The sequence below is a fragment of the Myotis myotis genome, unplaced genomic scaffold (genome assembly GCF_014108235.1).
Source record: "Myotis myotis isolate mMyoMyo1 unplaced genomic scaffold, mMyoMyo1.p scaffold_m19_p_17, whole genome shotgun sequence".
NCBI lineage: Eukaryota > Metazoa > Chordata > Mammalia > Chiroptera > Vespertilionidae > Myotis > Myotis myotis.
In genome coordinates this window covers 975,582-999,928 of record NW_023416321.1, presented here as the reverse complement: position 1 = coordinate 999,928, position 24,347 = coordinate 975,582, and the positions used below count along the sequence as shown (strand labels likewise).

The 24,347-nt window shown below is 66.3% G+C and overlaps 1 protein-coding gene across 1 annotated transcript; it reads right to left on the bottom strand.

The window, feature by feature from the left end:
• Positions 1-17,477: 17,477 nt before the first annotated feature.
• Positions 17,478-23,622, bottom strand: CBX4 (chromobox 4). The gene is made up of 5 exons (XM_036340434.1): positions 23,390-23,622; positions 23,201-23,244; positions 21,980-22,045; positions 19,868-19,934; positions 17,478-19,656 (listed from the first exon to the last, which is right to left on the bottom strand). Exons 1-5 carry the CDS (start codon positions 23,456-23,458, stop codon positions 18,241-18,243), a joined length of 1,662 nt encoding a protein of 553 aa, XP_036196327.1. The 5' UTR covers positions 23,459-23,622; the 3' UTR covers positions 17,478-18,240.
• Positions 23,623-24,347: the final 725 nt, after the last annotated feature.

The following is a 24,347-nucleotide window of genomic DNA, read 5'->3' as shown; positions in this document are numbered from 1 at the left end:
GTGGGTGGGGGTGGTGCATCGTTGCCGCAGTAGCCGCCGCAGCGCCAGGTCCCAGGCGCGTACGCACCAGGCTCCGAGAACAGTCCGAGGGCGCCCCCTCCGCCACCTCCCCGCCCTCACGGTAATCAGAGCAATTAGCCGCCAAAGAAACGGGCTTTCGGAGCCAGAGATGTGCTAAACCACAAGCAGCCTTAGGTACCAGCAAATCACCATTTCCCAAGGTGTCCCTTCGGGCTGCGTATCTGAATGCAATCATCATAATGACAAATCGATGTCTCATTTAAAGGTTACTTAAAAAAAAAACCCAGCCAATTGGGGGGGGGGGGGGCTGAGTGCGGGGAGGAAAGTGCCCCGAAGAGCCACCGCGGTTTCCCAGGCAGAATGCAGGAGAGCGCGGTGCGGGGTGCAGGTCAGGTGCCCGACGCTGGGCCCACCCGCGGGACGGGAACCCGCGGAGCGAGGAGACAGCGCGACTCCTCCGGGGATTACGCTCCTGTTAGCCTCAAACTCAGGCCGCAAAGGCACCGCGGTTCAGGGGGCTCCCCTCGCCTCCCCTCTCACACGCAGAGGCTCGGGGGCGCGCGCGCACGCGCACGCACGCACAGGTGTCCGTCTGACCCCTCCCAGGCTGTCGCCAGTTCCGAACCGAACCTCCAGCTCTCCCAGCGACGCCACGGCGGCCCGAGCCACCCCCTTGGGGACCTGCTCCAGTCCCCAGGGGACCCAAAGGGGGCAGCTAAGACAATGGGTACCCCAGCGCCTGGGGACTTAGCCTGTGACCGAGCTGCCTCTAGGGCCGCCGCCTCGCGGAGGCGCGGAGCAATGCCCCCTACTGGGCAGCCTGCAGCTCCAGCCGCGCGAGCGGGGGTCGCACCGGAGGCCGTAGGGGAAGGGAGGGGGGACAGAGCGCGACGACTCCGATATCCTGCCCCCCGCCCTGGCCTTTCTTCCATTCCAAATCTCAGCCCCCAATCCGGCCCCTCCTGGGGGCAGGTCGCGGAAACGGGCAGTGCCCGGACCGCGGGGGCGAGGTCTGGGAGGGCGCTGCCTGCTGGATCGAGTTAGCTTCGGCCGCCGCCGCCTCCTCCTGGCTGTTTCCGCGGAAGGAAGCTCTGTGGCCGCCGCAGCCCCGGTGCCAGCACGGATCCCTCTGACCTTGGCGGCGATTTGCTGCTGCGGTGTGTGCCTCGCAGAAAGCAGTTTCTCTCCTGCGCGGGGACGGGGAATGCCCCCGGGACAGAGTTTCCCTGGGTCGGCGCCCAGAGCCGGACTTGTGCCCTGGAGTCTTCCCTGCGCCCTGGAAAGCCCGTGGGTGCCCGGCGCCCCCGTCTCGCCCACGCCCATTTACTCGGGTCGTTTCCATGAAATCCCCCGTGTGCTTAGGGGCGTGGGTGCCTTCGCCTGGCCGGGGTTGAGGGGATGCGGCCGACGTCCTCCCACTTCTCCCCGCACAGGGACGTGTCCCTGAAGTGTGCCCTCTCTCTCCTCCTGACCCAAAGAGCCGCAGCGCCCCCGGACCTGGAAGCCCCTTCCTCTGGCCGGTGGCCCCTCGCCGCTGCCCTCTTATTTATTAAATGTGAACTTTCCAGCCGCTGGTGGAGCTCATCGAGCCGACGACGCCGTTGCGGGAGGGGCGAGACACTTGTCGGCGAGGAAAAATAAAGCCCCAAACTCATAGCCGCACCCCTCCCCGGCCAGCGGGCGCCCTGGGCCTGGGTTCCCCGGCTCAGGGGAAGAGGGGGCTCCAGACCCGCTCCACTTCGCCCAGGGGACCGACGCCAGAGCCCCACCCCACCCAGGAGCCCTCGACTCGCATTTTTCGTTTATTCCTCTGCAACCCTGGCCCGGGGCTTCGGGAGCAGTTTTATCCCCATCCGGGTGCACCCTCGGCCCTGTCCTGAGCTCGCGCGCCCGGGCGGGGTCTCCAGCTCGCGCCGGGCGCCCCTCTCCACAACCCCGGGCTCCCCTTGGCGCCCAGACAGGTGTCTTGGGCCGGGGTGCAGGGAACAGCAGGGTGGCCGCGGGCGCCTCCTCGGTGCGGGCGGGCGGCTGTGGGCCGGGCAGGGTCGGGCCGGGAGCGGCTCCCCGCCTGCAGGAGGGTGGGCGCGCGGCACCTGCTGAGCTGCCACGGCCGCCGCGGCGCTTCCTGGCGCCGGAGGATCCACCCGGATCTTCTCGGCGAGTTCCGGGCTTGGGTCATTTTGTAGTCGGCGCGCACATAGCGTTTTCATCCATTTCTTATTTTTCCTTGTGTGGTGTGGCCGTCAGGACTGGCCAGCCCGGCTCCCACGCTGAGGTGGGGTGGGGGTGGGGACCGGGATATCTAGGGGGGGGCACCCGGTCACCGAGGTCAACAGCCCATAGCACTTCCCACCCGGGCGCCGCGACCTCGCGAGGGCAAGGGTCGTGTCTGCGGTTGGGGTCCACCACGCGCACCCTCCCTGCACTGTCCCCTGCCCCCCCCCCCGCAGGTAGCCGCCCTTCCCCCTCCTCCTCCCCGCGCGCCCCGCCGCGACCCCCGCTCCCCTGCGCCCGCGAGAGTCTGAGCGCCCCGCGGAGAGTCGGGAGCCGGGAGGCGAGCGGGGAAGGGCGCGGGCTGCGGGGCTGCGCACCCCCCGCCCGTGGCAGCGTGGCGACGGCGCCGATTGGCAGCCATTTTCTGCAGCTGCCGCGGCCCGGGCTCCGCGGACTGAGACGGAGGCTGCGGCGGCCCGACCAAGGCGGCGGGGACGCAGGGGCGCGGGGCGCCGGCGGGGGGACCCGGCGGCGGCTGAGCGGGCGGGGGGCGCAGTGTCCCGCGCGCGCCCCTCCCCCGCCGCAGTGCAGGCACAGCGAGCAGCTCCGCGTGGCGGGCGCCGCGATCCCCCCTTTCCCCGCCATCTTGTACCCGCCTGGCGCCTTCCCAATGCGGGGCTCGGCAGACAAAGCCGGCCGGCCCCGGGGGCCCCCGCACCCATGGGGCAGCGCGGCCTGGGGCCCCGCGCCCTCGCCCGCCCCTCCCCCCAGGAGGCTCCGCGCGAGGCGACGCCACTGGCTCAGCCCTGGAGGGTCAGCCGGGACCCCAATCGCTTCCACGCGGTTGCTGGGGGGACCCTCGCCGCAGCCCACCCTGTTTGCGGGGACGGGGGTCCCCCACAGGCGGCAGCGATGAGGAGGGCTGGGCACCCTTTCAGCTCCGAGTTCCTGGTTGGGTGGGTTGGGGGTCATAGTCCCGGAGCCCCCACCGCCCCGATAGTGCCAGCCGCACGGAGGACCCCAAAGAAGCCTGCAGCGAGGGCGCCTCGAGGCCCCCCTGGCTGCCAGCATCTGCCGCCCACGGGAAACTCCACACTCCATTTCCTGGGTGGCAGTGCTGTCTCCCCAGTCCCCATCCTCCTCAGCTCCTCCTTCGAAGCCCCTAGGACTTCCAGACCTCGGGGCTTGTGAGGTGTGGGGGAGGGGAGGCACCCCTCTTCCGCCCAGAGACCCTGGCCCCTGCCAGCCCAGCCCAGCCCGCTGCTCCTCGCTAGGGAATTTGCTCCCCTAAGTCTGGGGCGGGTGGGGTCCCCACCCCTCAACCCCGGCGAGCCCACTGCCACAGGCTCTGGCGCAATCCTTCCACTTAAGTGGGTCCCCATGTTTCCAGGACCCCAGGAGCGCCGGATAGGAGGGTAGATTCACAAACTGAGGCCGGGAGGGGGGTGTCTGGTGCAAGGTCATTCACAAGGTCACTCGCAGAGCCCGAGGCTTTTTCTTCCAAATACCAAGATCAAAGCTGGGCTGGGGTGGATGGAGTCATTCCTCCTAGTCCTGCCGCCCCAGCCGGACGGGGGCCAGGGCTGGAGGGGGCGGGGCGCGGGGTGGGGCGGAGCGGCCTTGCTCACCTCTGAAAACTGGGTTTTCCCACCGCGATGCCTGCGGCCCTCTGCACCCAGCCCCACAGGGTCGCCCTGGAGGGTCTACAACCAAGTCTTACGGGGTGGCCTCTCCAGCGCGCTGGTGGGGTTCAGTGCCTCCCCCCCATGCCTGCCAGCCCGCGTGGATTCCGAGCAGGGCTCCAGAAACCTGTCTGACCACTTCGCCCATTTCCCAAGCTTCCCCGGCGGGCAGCTGGCTCCCCAGTGGGGTGAGGCTCCTGGCCTCAGCTGCCCCTGAGGGAGGGTGGCAAAGGGCAGGCGGCCGGCATCTTGGGGGGCCTCCCAGCGCTCCCCCCCTCCCCCTCATCTCAAAAACCCGCGTTTGGAAGCTCCACTCCCGGCCTCTGTCCGCCCTGAGCGCACCTCCGGGCGTAGGCTGCCCTGGGACGCTTACAGTCCCGTCGGGGCGCGGAGCTGAGCCCCAGAACACAGAGGCTGCGGAGTGGCGAGCAGCGCCCTGGTGGCGGGTGGGCACGTGGCACCGCAGCCTGCCCTGCGCCCAAGCTTCAAAGGGCTTCAGAGGTTCCAGCAAGTCACCAGGTCGCCCCAGAAAGGGAGTGCGCCCCTCACTGGCCGCGGCCGGTGGGTGACAACCCCCTAGAGGGCACGGCCAGCGCTCGGGTCCCACCTGCCGTGGGATCACCCGTTCCACCAACTGACCCCCAGAGGCGGGGGATGGTGCGTGGCTTGGGGCTGCGCCCGTGGGGAGTGGCTCCCCTGCTGTGTGGGGCTTCCCTTCGCGGGGGGGGGGGGGGGGGGGGAATGGCCGAACCGCTGAGGCTGAGTTGGGCCTGTGAGCTCCTTTTCTTCCCTGCCTCGCCCCCTCCCCATCTCCATCTCGCTCTTTTGGGGTGAAGGTCGGGCAGTCAGCACGTGGTGTGGGTGGGCATCCTCCCGACCTGGGGAGGAGGGGGAACAGACTCCCCCACCCCTGGAGCACCTCCCCTCCCCCACCCGCTCCCCCTCACCCCCCAGCAATAGCTTGGGCTTCCTTCTGGGCCAGGTGGACAGGCTTAAGGAAGGGGTGGGATGGAGAGAACAAGGGGCGGGTGCTGGCCACTCCTCCCCCCTGCAGGGTATTGGGTGTCTGTCTCTTCTGAAGGCATTGGGGGAGGGGGGTACAGAGCCTAGGGTGAGGGGGAGCCTCCTGCTAAGGCTGTGTCCCCAGAGCTCCGAGCACTTGGATCCCTGAAAAGGGAGGAGGCTGCGGGAAGCTGGGTTTCCAAGTGGTTCTGGAGGAGGAGCAGGGGCCAGTGAGCCGGCCCTAGAGTGGCCAGCGCTGGGCACGGGGACACCCGGGCCCAGCAACGCCTTGGGCAGTCATGGGGCGGATTCCTGCTTTGGTAGAAGGGTAGCCTGAGTGACAGCTGGGGACTCCGCCTTCAGGATTTCAGGGGACCAATGACTCAGAAGCAAAGCCCCTGGGCTCCAGGCCTCAGGGTCCAGTCCGTGCAGCGTGGCCTGGGCAGGGCCCTGATGTGACACGGAAGTGCCTGCACTCAGTGGTGGGGAGAGAGCTTTTATTTCTACATCCGTGCCCATGGGCCTCCCTGCCACCGTCATGGGAAACTGCCTCCAATGCACGTCTGTGCCTGGCGCATCCCAAGGGCCCGGGGGCCTGGAGGAGGGGCCTGTGAGTCCCGTGTGCCGTGGGTGGAGGCAGCCACCGTGGGAAGCTTGTCTCCCAGGAGAAACCCTCCTCCCCCACCACCTCCCCCTCTCCCACCTCCTCTCCTCCTTGGGGGAACCCCAGGATAAAATGAGACATCGGCCCCGGGTTGTGCTCCTCTGGAAGTCCGTGGGGATCCCTCCAGTCTACTCATCGCCCCCCATTACTGGGGTGACTGGGGTGCCCCTAAAACCTTCTCTGGAGCAGCAGGCACAGGAAGAGGGGCAACATCCCGAGAACAGAAGGGACGGTGTCCAGCGGGGCCTTGAACAACCGGCTACAAGTTCTCCTCGGGAAACACCTGCACGTTGTCGGGCTGTGGCCCGGAGGCTGCTGTGCAGAGGCCTGATGTGTGCATGGGCTGGTGTGTGCATGGGCTGGTGTGTGCATGGGCTGGTGTGTGCATGGGCTGATGTGTGCAGAGGGCTGATGTGTGCATGGGCTGATGTGTGCAGAGGGCTGATGTGTGCAGGGGCTGATGTGTGCATGGGCTGGTGTGTGCATGGGCTGGTGTGTGCATGGGCTGGTGTGTGCAGGGGCTGATGTGTGCAGAGGGCTGATGTGTGCAGGGGCTGATGTGTGCATGGGCTGATCTGTGCATAGGCTGATGTGTGCATGGGCTGATGTGTGCATGGGCTGGTGTGTGCATGGGCTGATCTGTGCATAGGCTGATGTGTGCATGGGCTGATGTGTGCATGGGCTGATGTGTGCATGGGCTGGTGTGTGCATGGGCTGATGTGTGCAGAGGGCTGATGTGTGCAGGAGCTGATGTGTGCATGGGCTGATGTGTGCAGGGGCTGATGTGTGCATGGGCTGGTGTGTGCAGGAGCTGATGTGTGCAGAGGGCTGATGTGTGCATGGGCTGGTATGTGCATGGGCTGGTGTGTGCATGGGCTGGTGTGTGCATGGGCTGGTGTGTGCATGGGCTGATGTGTGCATGGGCTGATGTGTGCAGAGGGCTGATGTGTGCAGGAGCTGATGTGTGCATGGGCTGATGTGTGCAGGGGCTGGTGTGTGCATGGGCTGGTGTGTGCATGGGCTGATGTGTGCATGGGCTGATGTGTGCAGGGGCTGATGTGTGCATGGGCTGATCTGTGCATAGGCTGATGTGCTATTTTCACAGGGGACTTGAGCACCTGCAGATTTTGGTTTGGGGGTGGTGGTCCTGGAGCCAATTCCCCGCAGATACCCAGGGACAACTTCAGTTTTAGGGGAGTCGGAAGTTATAACTCGGATTTTCAACTGCGTGGAGGGTCGGTGTCCTAACCCCATGTGATTCAACGGTCACCTCTAGAACCATCCACCAACCGCCTTCGGCGACACGAATGAGCAGCTGGTGTGGGGCAGCGCCTGGGGCAGCCTCGCAGGAGCTTCCTAAGCGGCGGTGACCCTGCACAGGGCGGGAAGAACTAGTGCGCCTCACTGTCCCACACAGTGGGCATTACTCAGCGTCAGGTCCTCTGGCATCCTAGACAAATTCCCAGTCATTTCTCAGCAGCACGTGTCCACCTGGGACGTGCGGGTGCTGTGCTGGAGTCCCCCCCGGGCCCGTCCACCTCCATCCTTGTGGTGACTCTACGGTCCCAGGAGCGGCTCCCCAGGCGGGGTCACCTCAGGTCACAGCCGGTGCCTCTGAGGGTGGCCGCTGGGGTCCACGTGACACTCCTGCAGAGGGGCCTCCTGGCTGGACGCCCACCTCCTGGTATGTGGCGCCGGGGTGGGAGCCCAGCAACCTGGACTCCAGCCCCAGCCCCGCCCTCACCAGCTCTGTGACCGGAGCCAGGCCCGTGACCTCTGTGACCCCTGGGAGCACCCATTCCCGGGGGACGGTGGCGTCTGCCTCCCAGCAGGGTCCTCCCGCTGTCACTGTGAGTTCTCGGCACCGGCGGCCATGGGGCTCCGGCATCTCCTAACTCCAGCTCATGACGGAAAGTATCAGAGAACGAGCCGGGTGGGGCTCAGTGGCTGAGCGTCGCCCTGTGAACCAGGAGGTCACGGCACCCGGTCAGGGCACAGGCCCGGGTTGCGAGCTCTGTCCCCGGGGGAAGGGGTCGTGCAGGAGGCAGCCGATGAACGATTCTCTCTCATCATTGATGCTTCTCTCTCCCTCTCCCTCTCCCTTCCTCTCTGAAATCAATAAAAATATTTTTTAAAAAGTTATCAGAGAGAGAGACCTGCAGAGGAAAAGAAAGACGCTCCCACTCCCACGAGCCAGCTTGGGGGCCCCTGGGGACAGTTCCTGAGAAGCCGCGGCCTGGAGCAGTGGGGGGTGAGCAGGACCCCCTGGTTTTCACTTTGGGGAGAAAGGGAGCAGCTGGGACTAACAGCCTGGTAAGCAGCACATGCCATAAACACTCACCGGCCTTCCTGCCGGCCCTGCTGGGAGGGACGGCGACAGACAGACACACAGCTCCACCTGCCAGACATCCGGGCCAGCGGGCCAGCGGCCAGTCAGGAGCGGGAGGCAGGGTGCCTGCAGGGCGGCGGACACCCCCCTGGGAGGCAACTTCCCACCCACCTTCATGTCTGGGCGGCGGCAGGGCAGCAGGGCTGCAGGGCCGGTGGGGAGATGGGGACCTTCGGGGCTGGGAAGACCCATGTCTGGCTCTGGGAGAGCTCAGGCGGCCTGAGGACGGCCCCTGGGAAGCGTTATTTATAGGCCGGCCGCTCGCCCTCTCTTATCGGGTCACAGGCAGGTCCGTCCCCTGTCGCAGCCCACTCGCCAAGGCGCTTCCCACGCCGCCCGAGGCCCGTGTGCTTGGACCTTTACGGGGTCACGGGGAAGCCACCCAGCAGTGGGCGCAGCGAGCAGTGTCCCTGGACGGGGCCGGAAGCCTGTGCCCTGGCAGCTACTTCCTGCCTCTTGGGTTTCAGATCTCCTTGGGCCTCATCAGGTTGGAGAAGGGACCAGCTCCATTTGGAGTGGCCCGGTCGCCTCTGGGGAGCCGTCGTCACACGCCCTGCCGGCTCTCCAGGGCACAGAAGCCAGGCCCGGGTCGGCAGCCGCTGCTTCCAGCCCGTCGTGTGCACCGGGGAGGAACAGCCGAGTAAGCTGACCTCCAGACCAGAGGTCTCCGTTCACTCGCCCACTCACCGCTCTCGGCCGGCCGGCCAGGCAGCGTGTCCGGCTGCACTCGGCTGGCCTTGCCCGTCACTGTCACCGGAGGCCAGTGGAGAGGTGACGCGCATCCAGTGGGTTCTGCGATCAGGATGGGAGACCAGGGTCTGCAGGAGGAGGGCGTTGCTGGGGGTCTTTGGACGTGACTAGGCATCGCAGGCCCCGGCCTCTCTGGCCCGGACCCAGGCCTGGCCTGTCAGTCACCTGGATGTCAGGTCTGGAGGCAGCGGCTGGGGATTCAGCTGGTGTCATTCCCGCTCACAGGACCGAAGGAAACCCCGTCCACACCCCCTACAAAGCAACCCGGGACACAACATTGTGACAGCCCTGGCTCGGGGATAGAGCGTCGCCCTGCGGACTGAAGGGTCCTGGGTTCGATTCCAGTCGAGGGCACATGCCCGGGTTGTGGGCTCGCCCCCGGTAGAGGGTGTGCAGGAGGCAGCCAATCCATGATTCTCGTCATTGATGTTTCTCTCTCGCTCGCTCCCCCTTCCTCTCTGAAATCAATAAAAACATATTTTTTTAAAAAAAGAGTTGCTGGTTGGATCCCCAGCCAAAGCACATGCCGGGCTGTGGGCTCGATCCCCAACAGGGGGCGAGCGGGGGCAGCCGGTCCCTGATGCTCCTCTCTCATCGATGATCCCATCTCTCTCTGCCTCTCCCTTCCCCTCTCTCTAAAAATCAATGAAAACGTATTTTTTAAAAACACAAAACAAATAGCTCTGGCGAGCCACGCCCTGGGGATCAATGAGCCGGACAAAGACATGCTCTCCTGGCGCCCCTGGAAACAAGGCAATGGCTTCCGCGAAGGCCGCCCGCATCTCGGGGTACGGGATGGGGTTACTGCTCGGGGAGGCCTCTCGCAGAAGGTGACACTTCGGAGACGTACAGGTGAGAAGGGACCAGCCTGGGGCACTCGCTTGGATTCTTATTTTCCTGTTCCAAGAGCCAAACCCAGTGGTGAGCTGCTCTCAGTGCCCTGCCTCTGAGTCCCCTGTGCGCGGGGCGGGGTCCCCCAGGTACCGCAGCAGGGGCACTTGGCTGTCTGTCCTGATGGTGTGGTTACCCTTGATCCCTCCTAACCTGGTGTTTGAGCTGCTTGGCTTCTCCCAGCCTCATCTGTCTGATGGTCTCCGCACCTGCTCCTCTCCGCCTCTCTCTGTTCTAATAATTTCCATTTCTTTTTTTAAGTCTTTTTTTAAAATATTTTTTTATTGATATCAGAGAGGAAGGGAGAGGGAGAGAGAGAGAAACATCAATGATGAGAAATAATCATGGATCGGCTGCCTCCCGCATGCCCCCCCACTGGGGATCGAGCCCACAACCCCGGGCGGGTGCCCTGACCGGGAATTGAAAATCCTGACCTCCTGGTTCATAGGTCGACACTCAACCCCTGAGCCCTCCCGGCCTGTGTTTCTCCATTTCTTTGTCCTGGGCCTTTTGCTCTCCTTCCCGCTGTGTGTGTCTCTGGCTCTCTCCGGCTTCCTTTCCTCCTCCTGCTGCCTCACCCTTCCTCATTCTCTCGCCAAAATACCGAAACGGGTGGAGCACTGCCCAGACGGCCGCCAGGTGAGGAGAGTTTGCCGAGAACCTAGGCCAGCGGTTCTCAGCCTTGGCTGCACGTGAGAATCACCGGGGAATCTTTTTAAAATCCCGATTTCTGGGCCTCATCCTCCGGAAATTCTGTTTCTTTGTGATGGGGTGGGGCCACAACATGAGTAACAAAGAAACAGAACTTCCCGAGGACGAGGCCCAGAAATCAGGATTTTAAAAAGATTCCCTGGTGATTCTAATGTGCAGCCAAGGCTGAGAACCGCTGGCCTAGACCTTAGAGGCATCACAGTGGACTCAGCTGAGGTCTCGCTCCAGGAGAAGGGCAGGCGTCCTGCAGGGAAGCCCTACCCCTGCCCCCCGCTGCCCTCTGCCCACCCACAGGTCTCCCCCACCGGACAGCGCACCGCCCCCCACACCTGCCAGGCCCAGGGCTGAGGTGCGCTGTGGTTTGGCCAGGGCTGAGCAAACCCCCTCTTCCCGCCAAGGCCTGGCCAGCGCCAGCTCTGAGGTTAGCAGGTCTCTCGCCACCTCGGGAGCTGCGCCCACAGAGGCCTTTGTCTGCGCGGGGCGGTCACGGGGTTGGACGGCGCCCAGACCCTCCGGTCTCCTCTCCGGGTTGGGCCCCAAACCACAGTCCGGAGAACAGTGGCCAGACCGTGGCACTCAGCACGCGGCCCGTCCCTCGCGGCTGCGGCTCTGACCGCGGGATCACGGTCGCGTCGTTCCTATTGGTACGCCCGGTTTTGCAGCAGGTGCAGCGGGCGAGCAGGGCTCCTCGGAAGGCACATGCCCACGTGCGGGCAGAGCATGACGGACGATTCACCTTGATCTTGGCTTTGGTGTTCTGGGGACTCCGTGTCTCCACTGGGAGAGGGAGGGAGGGACTTGAAGCAGCCCTGCCGTTTGGCTCGGTGGGTAGAGTGTCGGCCTGCAGACTGAAGGGTCCCGGGTTCAATGCAGGTCAGGGGCACGCACCTCGGCTGCAGGCTCGATCCCCGGCCCTGGGAGGGGCTCCTGTGGGAGGCAACCAACTGATGAATCTCTCACATCGATGTTTCTCTCTCTGCCTCTCCCCTTCCGCCCACTCTCTCTCAGCATCGATGGAAATACCCGCGGGGGATTAACAACAAAACACTCCAGGCCTCCTCTGCTCTGGCCCCCAGGAGCCTGTGACGCGAGGTCAACGGCCTATCTCCTCCTTCCCGCAGGCCAGCCTCTCCAGGACCTCGCGTGGGGGTGACTGTTGGGGTGACTGTGGGGGTGACTGTGGGGGTGACTGTGTGTTTCTCTGCTGGACCAGCCCCAGGGACTTTCCGCTCTGCGGTCCCCGCTCACTTTGTTTTCATCCCGGAGGACGGAAGATGGAGGACAGCACTGAGGACCAGCCTGAGGGAGAGCAGAGGGGAAGCAGGCCCCCCGCCCCGCCGTCCCGCTGGGCTGGGGAGCACCTTCGCCTGTGCAGGGGGCGGGGAGCAGGGGAAGGCTGGTGCCACACTCCTCTGGGCCTTATCGGGGTCACAGGCCCAGGGGACATCAGAGCCACGCATAAGGCCCCAGGGAGCTCACAGGCCCCCCGGCCCTCTTGCTCTGCAGGTGAGAAGGAGCCTGGGAGGGGAAGCCGGGGTGCAGCAGGCCCAAACCCCAGGACCCTGATCCCCCTCAGCACTGCTCCCCAGCAGCCCGGTTCTCTCAGCTCGCCAGCTCTGGGACTCGCTCCCATCCCCAGGCCTGGCGGCAGGCGAGAGGAATAACTCATGTGAGTCTAAGCCATTTGCAAACATAAATAATTTCCCGGCCAGGAGAGGAGCCAGGGGGAGGACCCGGGCCGAGCGGAGCCTGGGTGTCCTCGGAGCCGGCTGGGCGGGGAGGGAGTCAGAGCAGAGAGAGCAAAGCAGGAAACAGCCAGAGGGATGCTCGCTTCCGCTCCTCCCAGGGCTTCTGCGGGCCAGCCCCCCCCCCAACACACACGATTTCCTAACCCCCTCCCTCAGAGCCCGGGGACAGACAGGGTCCCCAGCCTGCATCTGGAGCAGCCAGGCCTCTGCCGCCCGCCCGCCTGGCCCCTCGTGCCCGGCCCGAGCAGCGCCCCAGCGAAGCCTGGAGGCCGGACGCGATCCTGCCCCTCGAAGCCCACGTACGTTACAGAGGAGCTCGCAGCCTGTCCTGCCCGTCCTTCCCGCCTCCGCCGTGCACACTGACCACCCGAGGCCGCTCCGATCCCGCGATGGGTGTTTGCTCGCTTCCCCAGGATGGCAGAGCTCATGCTGCTCCCCCCGCAGCGCGGCCCTTTGAAGAGGCCGGAGGCTGGGTGCGGGCGGGTGGGCGCCGTGTCGTGTGGGGCAGCCCACGGGAGGCACACCTCTCCAGAGCCCACCCCAAGGGGCCGTCGGCCTCGAGAGAGACAATGAGAAACCAGATACCGTGGCATTAGCGGAGAATTCCTCAGATGAAACAGGAAAGGGCGGAAATCCCGGGGTTACCTTACACCTGGAGCAGGTTGGAAGGAGGCCGAGCCCGCTGTTGGCAATTTAAACTCCAGGGCGCCTTTGAGAGGAGCCGCACTCCTGCGGCGGTGAGAGCGTTCCTGCCAGTGCCTCCGCCAGCCCTACACGCACATGTGCACGCGTACACCTGCATGCACACACATGTACGCAGGTGCATGCCACACGCATACGCAAGCATGCACACGTGTGCACACGCACGCACGCACATGCACTCGGCTGCACACGCAGGAGAACCTGCGGGGAACGGGTTCAGTGAAGCCGGTCACAGGCACGCTCGCAGCCCGGGTCAGGCCTCCCCCAGCTCGCAGACGGCGCACACGCGGAAGTGAGAGACAGTGTGTGCCGGGCCTCTGCTCGGCGCACACGTGTGCACGTGTGTGCGTGTGTGTGGTCACAGGCCCACACCTCTGCCACCCTGAACCTCAGGTCACACTGCACACGAAAGGGTGAGATGGTGGCCGCGCCACCGGCTGACGAGGGGAGCGGAAGCTGCACCTGCCTGGACCCGCCAGGACATCCTGAGGGTCTGCTCCCCGGTTCAAGGGCCGCTAATCACCTGGCGTCTCCTGAAACTTGCGGATGGATCCGGGGAGGGGCCAGGGGCCGGGGGACCCCAGGGCAGCTGGGTGTGTGCATGTCTTCTCCGCTCGACAGCCTCAGGGCCTGAGGCCTGAGCCCTGGGCCCAGCCCGCGGGAGCAGGGCCCTTGCTGGGTCTGTGGATGCTGTTGAAGGTTGTTGTGCAGGAATCAGTGTTACTGCCCAGGAGGCGCCCGTCACCCCGTCTCCCCCACACACACACGCGCACACACACACACGCACACGTACATGCGCGCTCACATGCACGTAGACACACTCATGCGCGCACCCCCACGCGCACACCCCCATGCACATGCACATATGTGCACATACACCCATGCACATACACACACGTGCACACACACCCATGCACACGCACACATGCACGCACACATGCACGCACGCACGGTGTCTGACTCCGAGGTGTTCAGCTCTGAGCTGCACTAGCTGTTGGGGAACACGCCCCTGGCCTTCCTGGCGCTCAGGCCCATCCAGCTGGAGAGCCGCGGCAAGGAGCTGGGCGGGAGCCTGAACACGGCGGCTCCAGGCACAGCGGCCGGTAAAGGCCGCCCCGTCTAACCCAGAACAACCTCAGAGAGGGGACGGCCGAGCTGGCCTCCGAGGACGCAGAGGACCTGGCAGCGAGAGACGGCCCTGGAGACCAGGCCACCGGAACCGCCTGCTGCCCTGGAGACGCCCGCTGACCTGGGGCAGGTGCTCCAGCCCCCGCACTCACGTTTCCATCTGGGGGGGCACCCCGAAGCCTCCGGAGGGGCGGGCGGCCACGCCAGCTGCTCTTAGTCACGCAAAGGCAGAGCCGAGCGCCCGGGGCGGGCGGTCCTGAACTTCGGCGGCTGGAAGCGTCCGCTTCTGTCCGAGCGGAACCACCTTCGGCCCCGTTTCCTCCCAGGTCTGCACCTTCTCAGACAAGCAGTGAGCCACACGGACCCACGGGAGGAACGTGGGCTCGTCCTGCCGGCCTCCTGTCTCCGTGTCATCCTAGCGACTCAGAGGACAAGCCCAGGTCAATCCATGCACAGGGTGCCCATGAGGGGTGCCCATGGCGGGGGTGCCCATGGCGGGGGTGCCCATGGCGGGGGTGCCCATGGCGGGGTGCCCATGGGGGGGTGCGCATGGGGGTGTGTGCATGGCGGGGGTGCCCATGAGGGGTGCCCATGGCGGGGTGCGCATGGGGGGATGCCCATGGGGGTGTGTGCATGGGGGGGTGCCCATGGCGGGGTGCCCATGGCGGGGTGCCCATGGCGGGGTGCCCATGGGGGTGTGTGCATGGCGGGGGTGCCCATGGCGGGGTGCCCATGGGGGTGTGTGCATGGCGGGGGTGCCCATGGCGGGGGTGCCCATGGCGGGGGTGCCCATGGCGGGGTGCCCATGGCGGGGTGCCCATGGCGGGGGTGCCTATGGCGGGGTGCCCATGGCGGGGGTGCCTATGGTGGGGGTGCCTATGGCGGGGTGCCTATGGCGGGGGTGCCTATGGTGGGGGTGCCCATGGCGGGGGTGCCCGCTGGGTGTTCCAGAGGGGCGGGCAGGCGCTGGCAGTCAGTGTAGAGTCCCCACCTCATGTCTGTCCCCACCCCATGTCACCCTGAGGCCCTGAGCCAGGAGTCATTCGAAGGCCTTGGGATCTGACGGGGAAGTTTCATGTTCTTTGGTAACAAGAAATAAACAAGTGAACAGCCCGTGGGTGTAGTCAGGGCTCCCGAAGCACCCAGGCTCCCTCCTGGGGGCGGTTCTCGGTCCTCGTGGAAGAGGAGGCGGATCCCTGGGCAGGGGCAGGGCTGTGGGGAGGAGAGTGGGCACTGCCGCCACGTCTGCTCTGCCCTCCTGGTACATTCTAGAAGTTGCTGTTCGGGTGGGCAGGGGTGGGGAGGTGCCTGGATTCAGGAGCCCACAATGGGCTCATGGACGGAGGGACCGATCTGGTCTTCCCTGACTCCTGTGTGCAGGTCTCGTCATAGGCGCGGCCCACCTTAAATCATAGTCACCGTTCAGTGCCACCCTTCAGAGCCAGGCCACACCCCCAGCGTCATGAGGATAACTGCACGTGCAGGCCAGGCCCATTGGTGTAGTCCTCGAACCTTCTCCCCTCCTGGGCTGCACCCCCTCTCCTGCAGGCTGCACCCCCTCTCCTGCTGGCTGCACCCCCTCTCCTGCTGGCTGTACCCCCTCTCCTGCAGGCTGCACCCCCTCTCCTGCAGGCTCCACCCCTCTCCTGATGGCTGTACCCCCTCTCCTGCTGGCTGCACCCCCTCTCCTGCTAGGCTGCACCTTCTCCCCAGTTTGGTTCTGGCACCCGCACAGAGCTGGGCAGCGGACACACATGAGTTCTGCCACCAGAACCTCCAACTCTGCCGCCAGGGAGCCTAGGGGTCTGATGGGACCAGGTGCTCAATGGCACCAGCATGTCCGTGGAGCTCAGCAAATGGCACCCTTGGACCCCCTTCGGGCCGGCACCAGGTTGGGCCTCCTGAGCTCCTGGTGGCCTGCCATTTCCCGCTGCCCCTGGCCAAGGCTCCAGGCTCCTCCTGGCCCTGCCCTCACTGAAGACCCCCCAGCAGGTCCCCCACCAGCCGGGGTTTCCAGGCCTCGGGCAGCTGCAGGCCCAGGCCTCCCAGTGGTAGCGAACCCCATTCCCTTCCTGCTGGTGGCAGTGCCAGCCCCGCCTCCCCTTCCCCAGCTCAGCCTGGCAGAGGCAGCCCACTGGCCTGAGGGGCACCCCAGGGGACAGGGCTCATTCCCAAGCCACCCGCTGTGCAACCTGAGCCAGGGGCTCCCTCTCCCACCCCCCACGTCTTCCTTCTCCCCAGAAAAACAGGGAGACCGAGTCCCGCCTGGCATGTGCCTTTGTGTGCCAGCGAAGAGCAGGCCCAATGCTGGTGCGTGGGCAGCCTGCCAGGAGCGTCAGGATGGCCCTCCCTCGGCTCCCAGGGTGGCAAAGGGCATTCATACACGGAGGGGAGGGGGAGGGGCATGTTTAACTTGCCAGGGGCCGGGGAGGGGGCGGGGAGGGACAATTCACAAAAGCCGGGCCAGAAACTCTCAACGGTTTTTTTTCTTAGAACTTTCCTTCCCTCCCTCCCTCCCCTCCCCCGCGGGCTCCCCTCCCCCACCCGGTCGCTGGTGGCCTGCAGCCAACACTGGCCACACTGTCCGCATTCAGGCCTCCCGGCCTCCAGCTCTCCCCGGGCCACTCTCCCCCCGCCCCCCATTCGGAGTCACGGTGACCTCTTCCGCCCTGGCGCCCCGCTCGGTGGGTCCCAGGAGGGCAGCCCGGGGCTGTGCCCCCACCCCCCCAGGGAGACTGCTGAGTCCGCAGAAAGCTGCCTCCGCCCTGCATTCCGGGTGCGGCTTCAGGCCGGGGAGCTGCACCTCAGAGTCCAGCCCACTCCCCTCGTCCCCTCTGGGCCCTTAACCCCTTACCATCCGGGGCCAGCAAGTGCCCAGCCCTGCCATCCGAAGCCAGACGGGTGAGCTGGGCTAAGGAAGTGGGGTGAGCAGGCCTGGCTCCCTCCAGGCTTCTCCTCCCCATCCCCATCCACCTCCCAGGAAGCCCCCTCCGGCCCAGGGGGAGCGCCTTGGGCTGGCCTGGCACTTCCGGAGCGAGCCTGGCAGAGAAAGAGCCTCCTGGCTTTCTGGGTGGGGCGGGCCCCGCGATGGATGCCAGCGAGGGACGCAGGAGAGGGCGGAACCTGCCCGACCAGGCGAGGATGACTAGGGAGGAGCACGGGCCCCACCGGGGCCAGCGCCTGGGTGTGTTGCACCCAGAGGGTGGGGGGGCGAAGATCAGCAGGTGCCTGGCTGGTAGGACTCTGGGTGGGGGCCAGTCCCGCCAGGTCTCTGCTGGGCTCCCTCACCCCACTACGCAGCTCCCTGGGCCCGGGCAGGAGCACCCCGCAGGAATTCCCCTCTCCTGCAGCGCCTCTCCACCGACTTCCCTTCCGGGGGGCTCGAGGTCACTCCTCTGGCTGCTGGCGCCTCTGCCCTGGAAACCAGGCCACTTGGCTTCGCTGGGGTTTCGCGCAAGACGAGCTGGGTTACCTCCCTGACACCGGAGGAGGGGGTGGGGGGGGAGGGGGTCCAGGGCCTCCCGGGCTCCCCACGTCCTCCCGCTGGCTGCGCTAATTCTCCGACAGCGAAAAGGCACCTTCAACATCTCCATTTAATATGTACATTCAAGCAGGTAATGATCGGAAGCTTAAAGTTGAGACAGTTCTAGCAGCAGCAGTTTAGTCTAGAGCGCTCGCTTAGCCTTTTAACAAACTTTTTTCTTTTTTCCTTTTGCACATAGAAACAACACACCCATGTGTACGGTATCAAAAAATATATACCAAGGTCACCAATATTGCAGTTCCTGGGAGGGGCGGACATGAACGCAACCGAAATACTGACCGCGCGGGCAGAGGGCCGACAGAAGCGGGTCTGTGTGAGAGAGAATATACCATGATCTAGAGGAACTCCATAAATCTAGGCTTTTATATTTCAATATATAAATACCTACAAATAAATATAGATATATCAGCCCGCCGGGGTGGCCGGGCCTTCGGAGCTCAAACAATACATTTCCATAATAACACCACGTACAAACGGGAGCGGAGTCTGCACTGACACGTTAGCGGGTTAAAATATAATACTATGCCTCCCAGGCGGCTGGCTGCCGGCGGTCCCGGTCCGCGGGGAGGGGGCCAGACCCGCAGGCTCCGCGCGCGCTCGGCGCCAGTTCCCACGGAGGCAGCCGGGCGCCCCAGTCCCAGCCAGGACCCCGCAGCTGGATACAGGGGGCGCGTTACTGCGGCTTCGGGCGTCCCTGGAGCTGGGGGCCGGCCTGGCTCCCCTGGAAGTGGAGAGAGGAGTCGCCGCCCCCAGGCGCCGAGCCGGTGCAGCCGCGGGCGGGACTGCCCCTCCCGCTACACCGTCACATACTCCTTGAAAGTGACGGTGAGGCAGTTCGCGGTGACGTCGGTGATAATTATATTCCCGAAGAAGGGCTTGAACTCGCTCAGCGGCTCCTCGGGCTCGTCCTGGGCCTCGGCAGGGGGCTTCTCCGCCGCCACCGCCCCCGGCGCAGCCGTCACCGCCGCAGCCGCGGGCGCCTCGGGCTTCACTCGGAGGCCGCCAGGCAGCGCCCCGGCCTCGCCGCGCGTCTTGACGCAGCGCAAGTCTATGGGCTCGTCCAGGTCCGAGTCCAGCAGGATGACCTCGGGCTGCGGGAGCGCGGCTGGGGGCACGTCGGCGGGGCGCTCGGCAGCCGGGCTTACCCCCAGGCAGGTGGGGGTGCTGATACTGCGCGCCGTCAGCCGCTTCTTGCAGGGCTCGCGCTCCCCGTGGGTCTCGGAGAGGCAGCGCTTGCGCGCGTGGGAGAGGTTGAGGCCCACCGCGTGGTGGTGGTGGTGGTGATGGTGGTGGTGGTGGTGGTGGGAGGGCGCGTGCGCGCTCCGGGCCGAGTCCCAGGCCAGCAGGTCGGGCTTGGTGGTGAGCTGCAGCGGCTGCTCGCCGAAGGCCTCCTTGGTTGGGGAGAGCTTGCGGGACCCGGAGTCCTGCGGCTGCGGCTCGCCGGGGCCCAGGGCCTCCTCCTCCCTCCTCTTAAAGGGAGCCTGCGCCTTCTTCTCCTCGGCCGCCGCCCCTGCCGCCTTTTTGAAAGTCCTGTCCGATGGGGGGTGGCGCTCCTCGGAGGCGCGCTTCTTGTGGCTGGGGGCGCGCGCCTCGCCCTCCGCCGCCTCCCCCGACTTGATCTTCACCGCCTGCATGCCGTTCTCCATGTACTTGCTCATCACGATCACGATGCGCCCGTTCTTGTTCTTGTTCTTGACGATCTTCATCTTGCCCCCGATCCCATTGCCCGTCACCGCCTCCTTGGGGGCGGGCGTCATGCCGTTGGGGGGCGCCTTCTCAGAGCCCTTGCCCGGAGCTCCGGCAGCGCCGGCCAGAGGCTTCACGGCTCCCAGGTAGCCCTTGGTCCCCGCCCCGTGGGCCCACTTGTCTGGCGCGTGGCTCTTGGCACCCAGGTCCGGGCAGGTGGGGCTGGGCGCCTCCTTGTGGCCGCCCTGGTATTGCAGGTCGTACATCTTGGGGTCCGGCTGGTAGGGGTGGTGCTTTTTGCTGTTGAGCTGGTAGTAGTACTTGCTGCTCTTGCTGGGGGGCGGGGGCTTGCCCGCCCGCTCCTTGCTGTGCGGCTGGTACTGGTGATGCTTCTTGCTGTTGAGCTCGTACTGGTGCCCCTGGCCCTTGCCCTGGGCGCCCAGGTCCAGCTTGGCGCTGCGGTTGTCCGTGGAGGAGTCCTGGAGTCCGCTCAGCACATTGGAGCGCCTGGCAAAGGTGGGCACCTGGGGGACGGGGCGGGCGGAGGGCGAGGTGAGCGGAGGGCTAAGACCAGCTTCCGGCATCAGGAGCATCCCAGCCCCCACCCAGAGGGCGTGAAAGGTCAGGCAGGCAGGGAGAGAATGGGGTGCTCAGGAAGAGACACTTCCTCCCCCCGTCCCAGGCCTGGAAGCAGCTCAGGTGACAACTTAAAGGGAAAGACAAGGGCGTTCTCACCTGCACCACCAGCGGCTTGGGCTTCGGGCCTCTCTTGCGATATCCCATCAGCTGCTCCTGCCGCTCCCTGAGGGCGGGACAGAGGGCGGCGCTGTGAGCCTCGGTCACCTCCCTCCAACCTGGTCACCTCCCTCCAACCTGCGGGTCGTCCACCCTCCCCAGAGCAGCAGGGCCGTCAGGGCCCAGAGGGATCAGAGCTCCAGGCAAAAGGCCGCCCCTGCAGCCAGCTGGGCGCCAGCCTGGTCCCAGAGCCCCGCTTTCCACTCGCAGGGACCCTCACCTGCCCAAGGGGGCCTCCGCCTGAGGGGCTCCCCCCTCTGAGGTCCCCATCTGAACTGCCGCCCCCACAGCCCTGCCTCCGGCTGGAGAGGTGCCAGTGCCGCCCTCAGCCTTAGGCCAGCGGCCCTGCGCAGAGCGAAGTGGGCAAGGGGTCCAGGGGTGCAAACGAGGCCCCAAAGGAGGAGTTTGAGGACCACGTCCCTCTGCAGAGGCGCGGGGCGCTGACGACCTCATTAGGGTTCAGGTGGCGAGCGAGGCCAGCGGCGGCGGGAGGGCCGGTGACCTGCAGGCCGGGCGCTAACCCGCTGGAGGGGCCGCGACCTCATCTACAGGCGGCAAATGAGCCAATTCGGGGCCGGGGCGGAGGCCGGGGCCGCCAGGTTCCCAGCCACCTGGTGAACCCGCTCCGGGCGGCGGGGGCGGGGCGGGGCGGGGCAAGGACACAAGCCCCGCCCCTCGCCGAGCCCGGCCCCCTCGATTTCCAAATGGATCAAGTCCACGCACAATGGCGGGTCAAAAGAGTTGCCTGGCTTCCGCCCGCGGCGTGGCCTAGGGTGACCCGAGGCGGCGGGCCGGGCTTTTCCAGCTCTGCCCCGTCCTCGGTGGGAGAGCGGCGCCTCTGCAGCCTCGGCCCAAGTAGGAGCTTATTTCCGGGCCAGAAACCTGTTCTCCCGCGACCCTAGACAGCCTCCGCGGGTGGGCGCACCCCGGGGAGATCCGCCGAGCCCGGGAGCCCCCGCCAGCCTGACTCCGAAGTTGCATGACATTGCAACAGCCCGTCCTTTAATTCTCCGGGGACCCATTACGCAACATGGCATCAGCCGCTGACATGGTTACAGGGCGCCGAGCTCCCAGGTGGAGCGGGCGATCCCTGCTCTGCGCTCCCTGCGTCGCGGGAGGGCAAGTTCCCCGCCAGTGGCTATCTCCGAGGGTCTAGAAGACTGAGTTTACGTTTTAGCGCCAAACCCACCACAGGAAATAATGCAAAATAAAAAAGAGGGAAGGGGGATGGAAGGCAGCGGAGTGGCGGCGCTCCCGGGCCCCTGCCGCTCCTCCCTCCTCGCCAGCCCTCCCCCCATCGGTCCTCCCCGAAACGGAGAACCGCAGCCACCGGCGGGGATTCCAGCTGCAGCAGCTGCGGCGTGACAGGCATCTGTGTGCGCGGGGATGAGCCCGCGTCCTCCACCACCCCTCCGCCGCCAGGCAGCACCGCACCCCACACCCTCTGGGCCAGGCTCACCCACCAAGGAGCCCAGCTCGGCGCATGAGCACCCACTTCCAGCCAGAACCTGCCCCTGCTCCCAGCCCCAGCCCCCGGGGCTGAGGGTGGGGGCTGAAGGTCTTGTCAACTTTCCTCCGGCCCCCAACAGGTTAAGTTCTGCTCCGTGACGTCCGGAGGCTTCGCAGTGCCAGCGCCCTCCGAGCTGCCCCACGACGGGCCGGCCCAGGCAGCCCCGTGGCTGCAGCAGAGCAACACCTAGGTCCTGGGGGCGGGGCTCCGAGGTGGGGCCAGGAGGGGGGCCCTCGGGGGACCAGCCGCGGCTCCGAGTTCTCGGGGCAGCCGTAGGGCCACCCGCACTCGCCCTTCCCGTAGTTCCCCCAAAACACAAGCCTCGCCTTCTCTGGCCCTGCCCCGCCCCCACCTCCAGGCTGCAGCAACCGCCAAGGACGGTGGTTTGAGCAGCCGAGGCCGCAGCCGAGCCTTCGGACCCGCCTGGGGGAGGGGGCTCCCGCGGGCCCCTCCCGGCCCTGCTCCCCCCTCCATGCTGCGTGGCCCGCTCTCCGGTTCCCACACCTGGCCAGCCGCTGCGGGTGGCTGCCGGGGCCGCTCACCTGTTCTGGAAGGCAATCAGCAGCCGGGGGTCCAGGATGTTCTCCTCCGGCTCCCACGTGTTATATCTTGCAAGGGAGAAGGGAGGGGACATGGCGTAAAAAAAAAAAACACAAAAAAAAAACAAAAAAAAAAACGAGCCAGCGCCGCGGCCTCCAGGTGGGAATGACATAAGGCCCTGCTCTGTCTTCATGCGCCCAAAGCTGCTTAGCTGTGGATGTGGGCTGGAGCGTGGATTTCTGCAGGCCTGACGCGGCCCCTGATACTCTCCCCCCACCCCCAAGTCAAAATAAACACGCAGGGGCAGGAAGGGGAGGGGTGAGGAAAATGAAACTAGCCGTTTATTGAGCAGTTGTCAAGAATTTTAAGCATGTTACTGCGACATGTTCCAAAGCCACTCTGCTCACCAGGAACCCTGCGTGCAAAGCAGCCCAAATGCCAAGTCGCCGTTCCCTGCTGCCTCCCCAGCCCCGGCCCCGCGAGGACTTCGGGCGTTTGACCCCTAATCCTATCACCGCCCGCCCAGCGGCCCCCCACACCCCCTCGGGGCCCTGGAGCCCGCTGTCACGGGCAAGCACCCCCCCAAATACTCAGCAACACAAAAATCTGCCTCTGAGCGTGAGTGTGTGTGTGTGTGTGTGTGTGTGTGTGTGCGTGCCTGCGCGTCAGGCTCCATCCGGTGCCTTCGCATTTTAAATTAAAAAAAGAATTCGCCACCGAAAGCTCTGCAGCGGCAGCGCCCAGCATTTGCTGCCTTCCCCCCTCTCCCTGCACCACCAGGAGGGAGGAGGCACACAATTGCATTTTCGTCGCTTTTTAATTTTTTTTTTTTTTTTTTTTTTGGTTTTGCAATATGGAGCCGTTCGGTGGAGGGAAAGGGGAAAGGAGCCATTTTCTGCTGCACATCAGCCAGTGCCTGCGCCCGCCCTCCCTCCGCCGGCCTCCCCGGCTCGGCCCGCGCCTCTCCTGCTCCGGCTCCTTTTAGCGCATAAATTAGTGATGGCATTTCCCGGAGCGCGGAGCACCACACAGGGCGCCGGGCTCGGGCTCGGCGGCTCGGCTTCCCCAGTGCCTGCCACCGACTTCCCCACCCCCTCCTCCCTCCCCCCACCTCCACCCCGCCTCCCGCCGCTCCCCCCACCACCCCACCAGCCCGCCGGGTCCCGAGCCCGGGAGCCCCGCGCCGCGGCACCCGGCTCCCCCGCCCCTCTGCCGCTACTTACTTGGGGGACCAGCCTCTCCATTTCACCAGATACTCCACTCTGCCCTGCGGGGGGAAGAGACACACTCCCTCAGCTTCCGCGGGATCCCCGGCCCCGGCCCGCAGCCTCCCCACCCCCTCCCCGCCTCCTCGCGGGCTGCTCCGGCCGCCGCTCCCCCGCCGCCTCGCCGCCGCCCCCGCGCCGCCCTACCTTGCGGATCCGCTTCTTCTCGATGCTCTCCACCGCGAAGACGTGCTCGCCAACAGCTGGCAGCTCCATGGCCGAGCCGGAGCGCGCCGGGGCGCGGGTGGCCGGCGCCGCTGCAGACACTGCTGGCTCCCGCCGGCGCCCCGCGGCCGCCCCGGCGCAGGCGCCCCCGCTGCCTGCGCCGCCGCCGCCGCCGCTCGCCCCGCACCGCCGCGCCGCCGCCCGCCGCCGCCCGCGCCCGCCTGGCCCCCGGCTCCGCTCGCCCAGACACTGAGCCCGGGCCGCGGCGGCACAAGAACTCATGCAAATCCGGCGTCAGCGGGCGGGGCCTCGCGGCCGAGCACGGCGTCAGGGGGCGGGCCGCGGCCGGGATTGGCGCAGCCGGGCCTACCGGAGCCCGGGTCCCGGCGCCAAGGGGGAGGAGGAAGGACGCGGGAGGCGGCCGCGAGGAGGAGGGCGCCCGGAGGTGGGAGGGAGGGAGCCTCCAGCCTGGGCGAAGGAGGCTGCAGGGAGGGAGCGGGACGGGGCGGGAGAGGTGTGCCGGCCGAGGGCGCAGTGGGGTGGGGAGCGTGACAGGGCCCGGGCGGTCTCCGCGCGACCCCCGCCTTCCGCCCGGCGCCGTGCCACCCCCTCACCTCTGGTTCTCAGTGTGCGGCGCCCGGGGACCTCTGCGGGGGACCACCAAGGCGTCCCTCACCGTTCCCAGTGGCATGGAATTGCGTCATGTGCCAACACCCGGGGAGCCGCCGGCAGGGGGCAGAATCGGGCGGGGGCAGCTGGGGAGGGCCCCCCGCGTGCCTCGACACCCCGCCCCGCGAAGCTTTGAGCGTTTAGGTTGGCGAAGAAGAGGAGAGAAAGGGCCCAGAGGAGAGAGGATCGCGTGCCAAGGCTCGCTGGGGAGAGCGTGGAGAAGGGACGAGGAGGGGTGCGGGGAGCAGCCAGCCGGGGCCCTGGCGCGCAA

Bases quoted from the DNA above. Each gene is read 5' to 3' on its own strand.
- CBX4 (XM_036340434.1), bottom strand. From the start codon at position 23,458: ATGGAGCTGCCAGCTGTTGGCGAGCACGTCTTCGCGGTGGAGAGCATC. The intron at 22,046-23,200 runs GTAAGTAGCGGC...CTCCCTTGCAAG, and splicing joins TGGAGAGGCTGGTCCCCCAA to ATATAACACGTGGGAGCCGG. The intron at 19,657-19,867 runs GTGAGAACGCCC...CCCGTCCCCCAG, and splicing joins CCAAGCCGCTGGTGGTGCAG to GTGCCCACCTTTGCCAGGCG.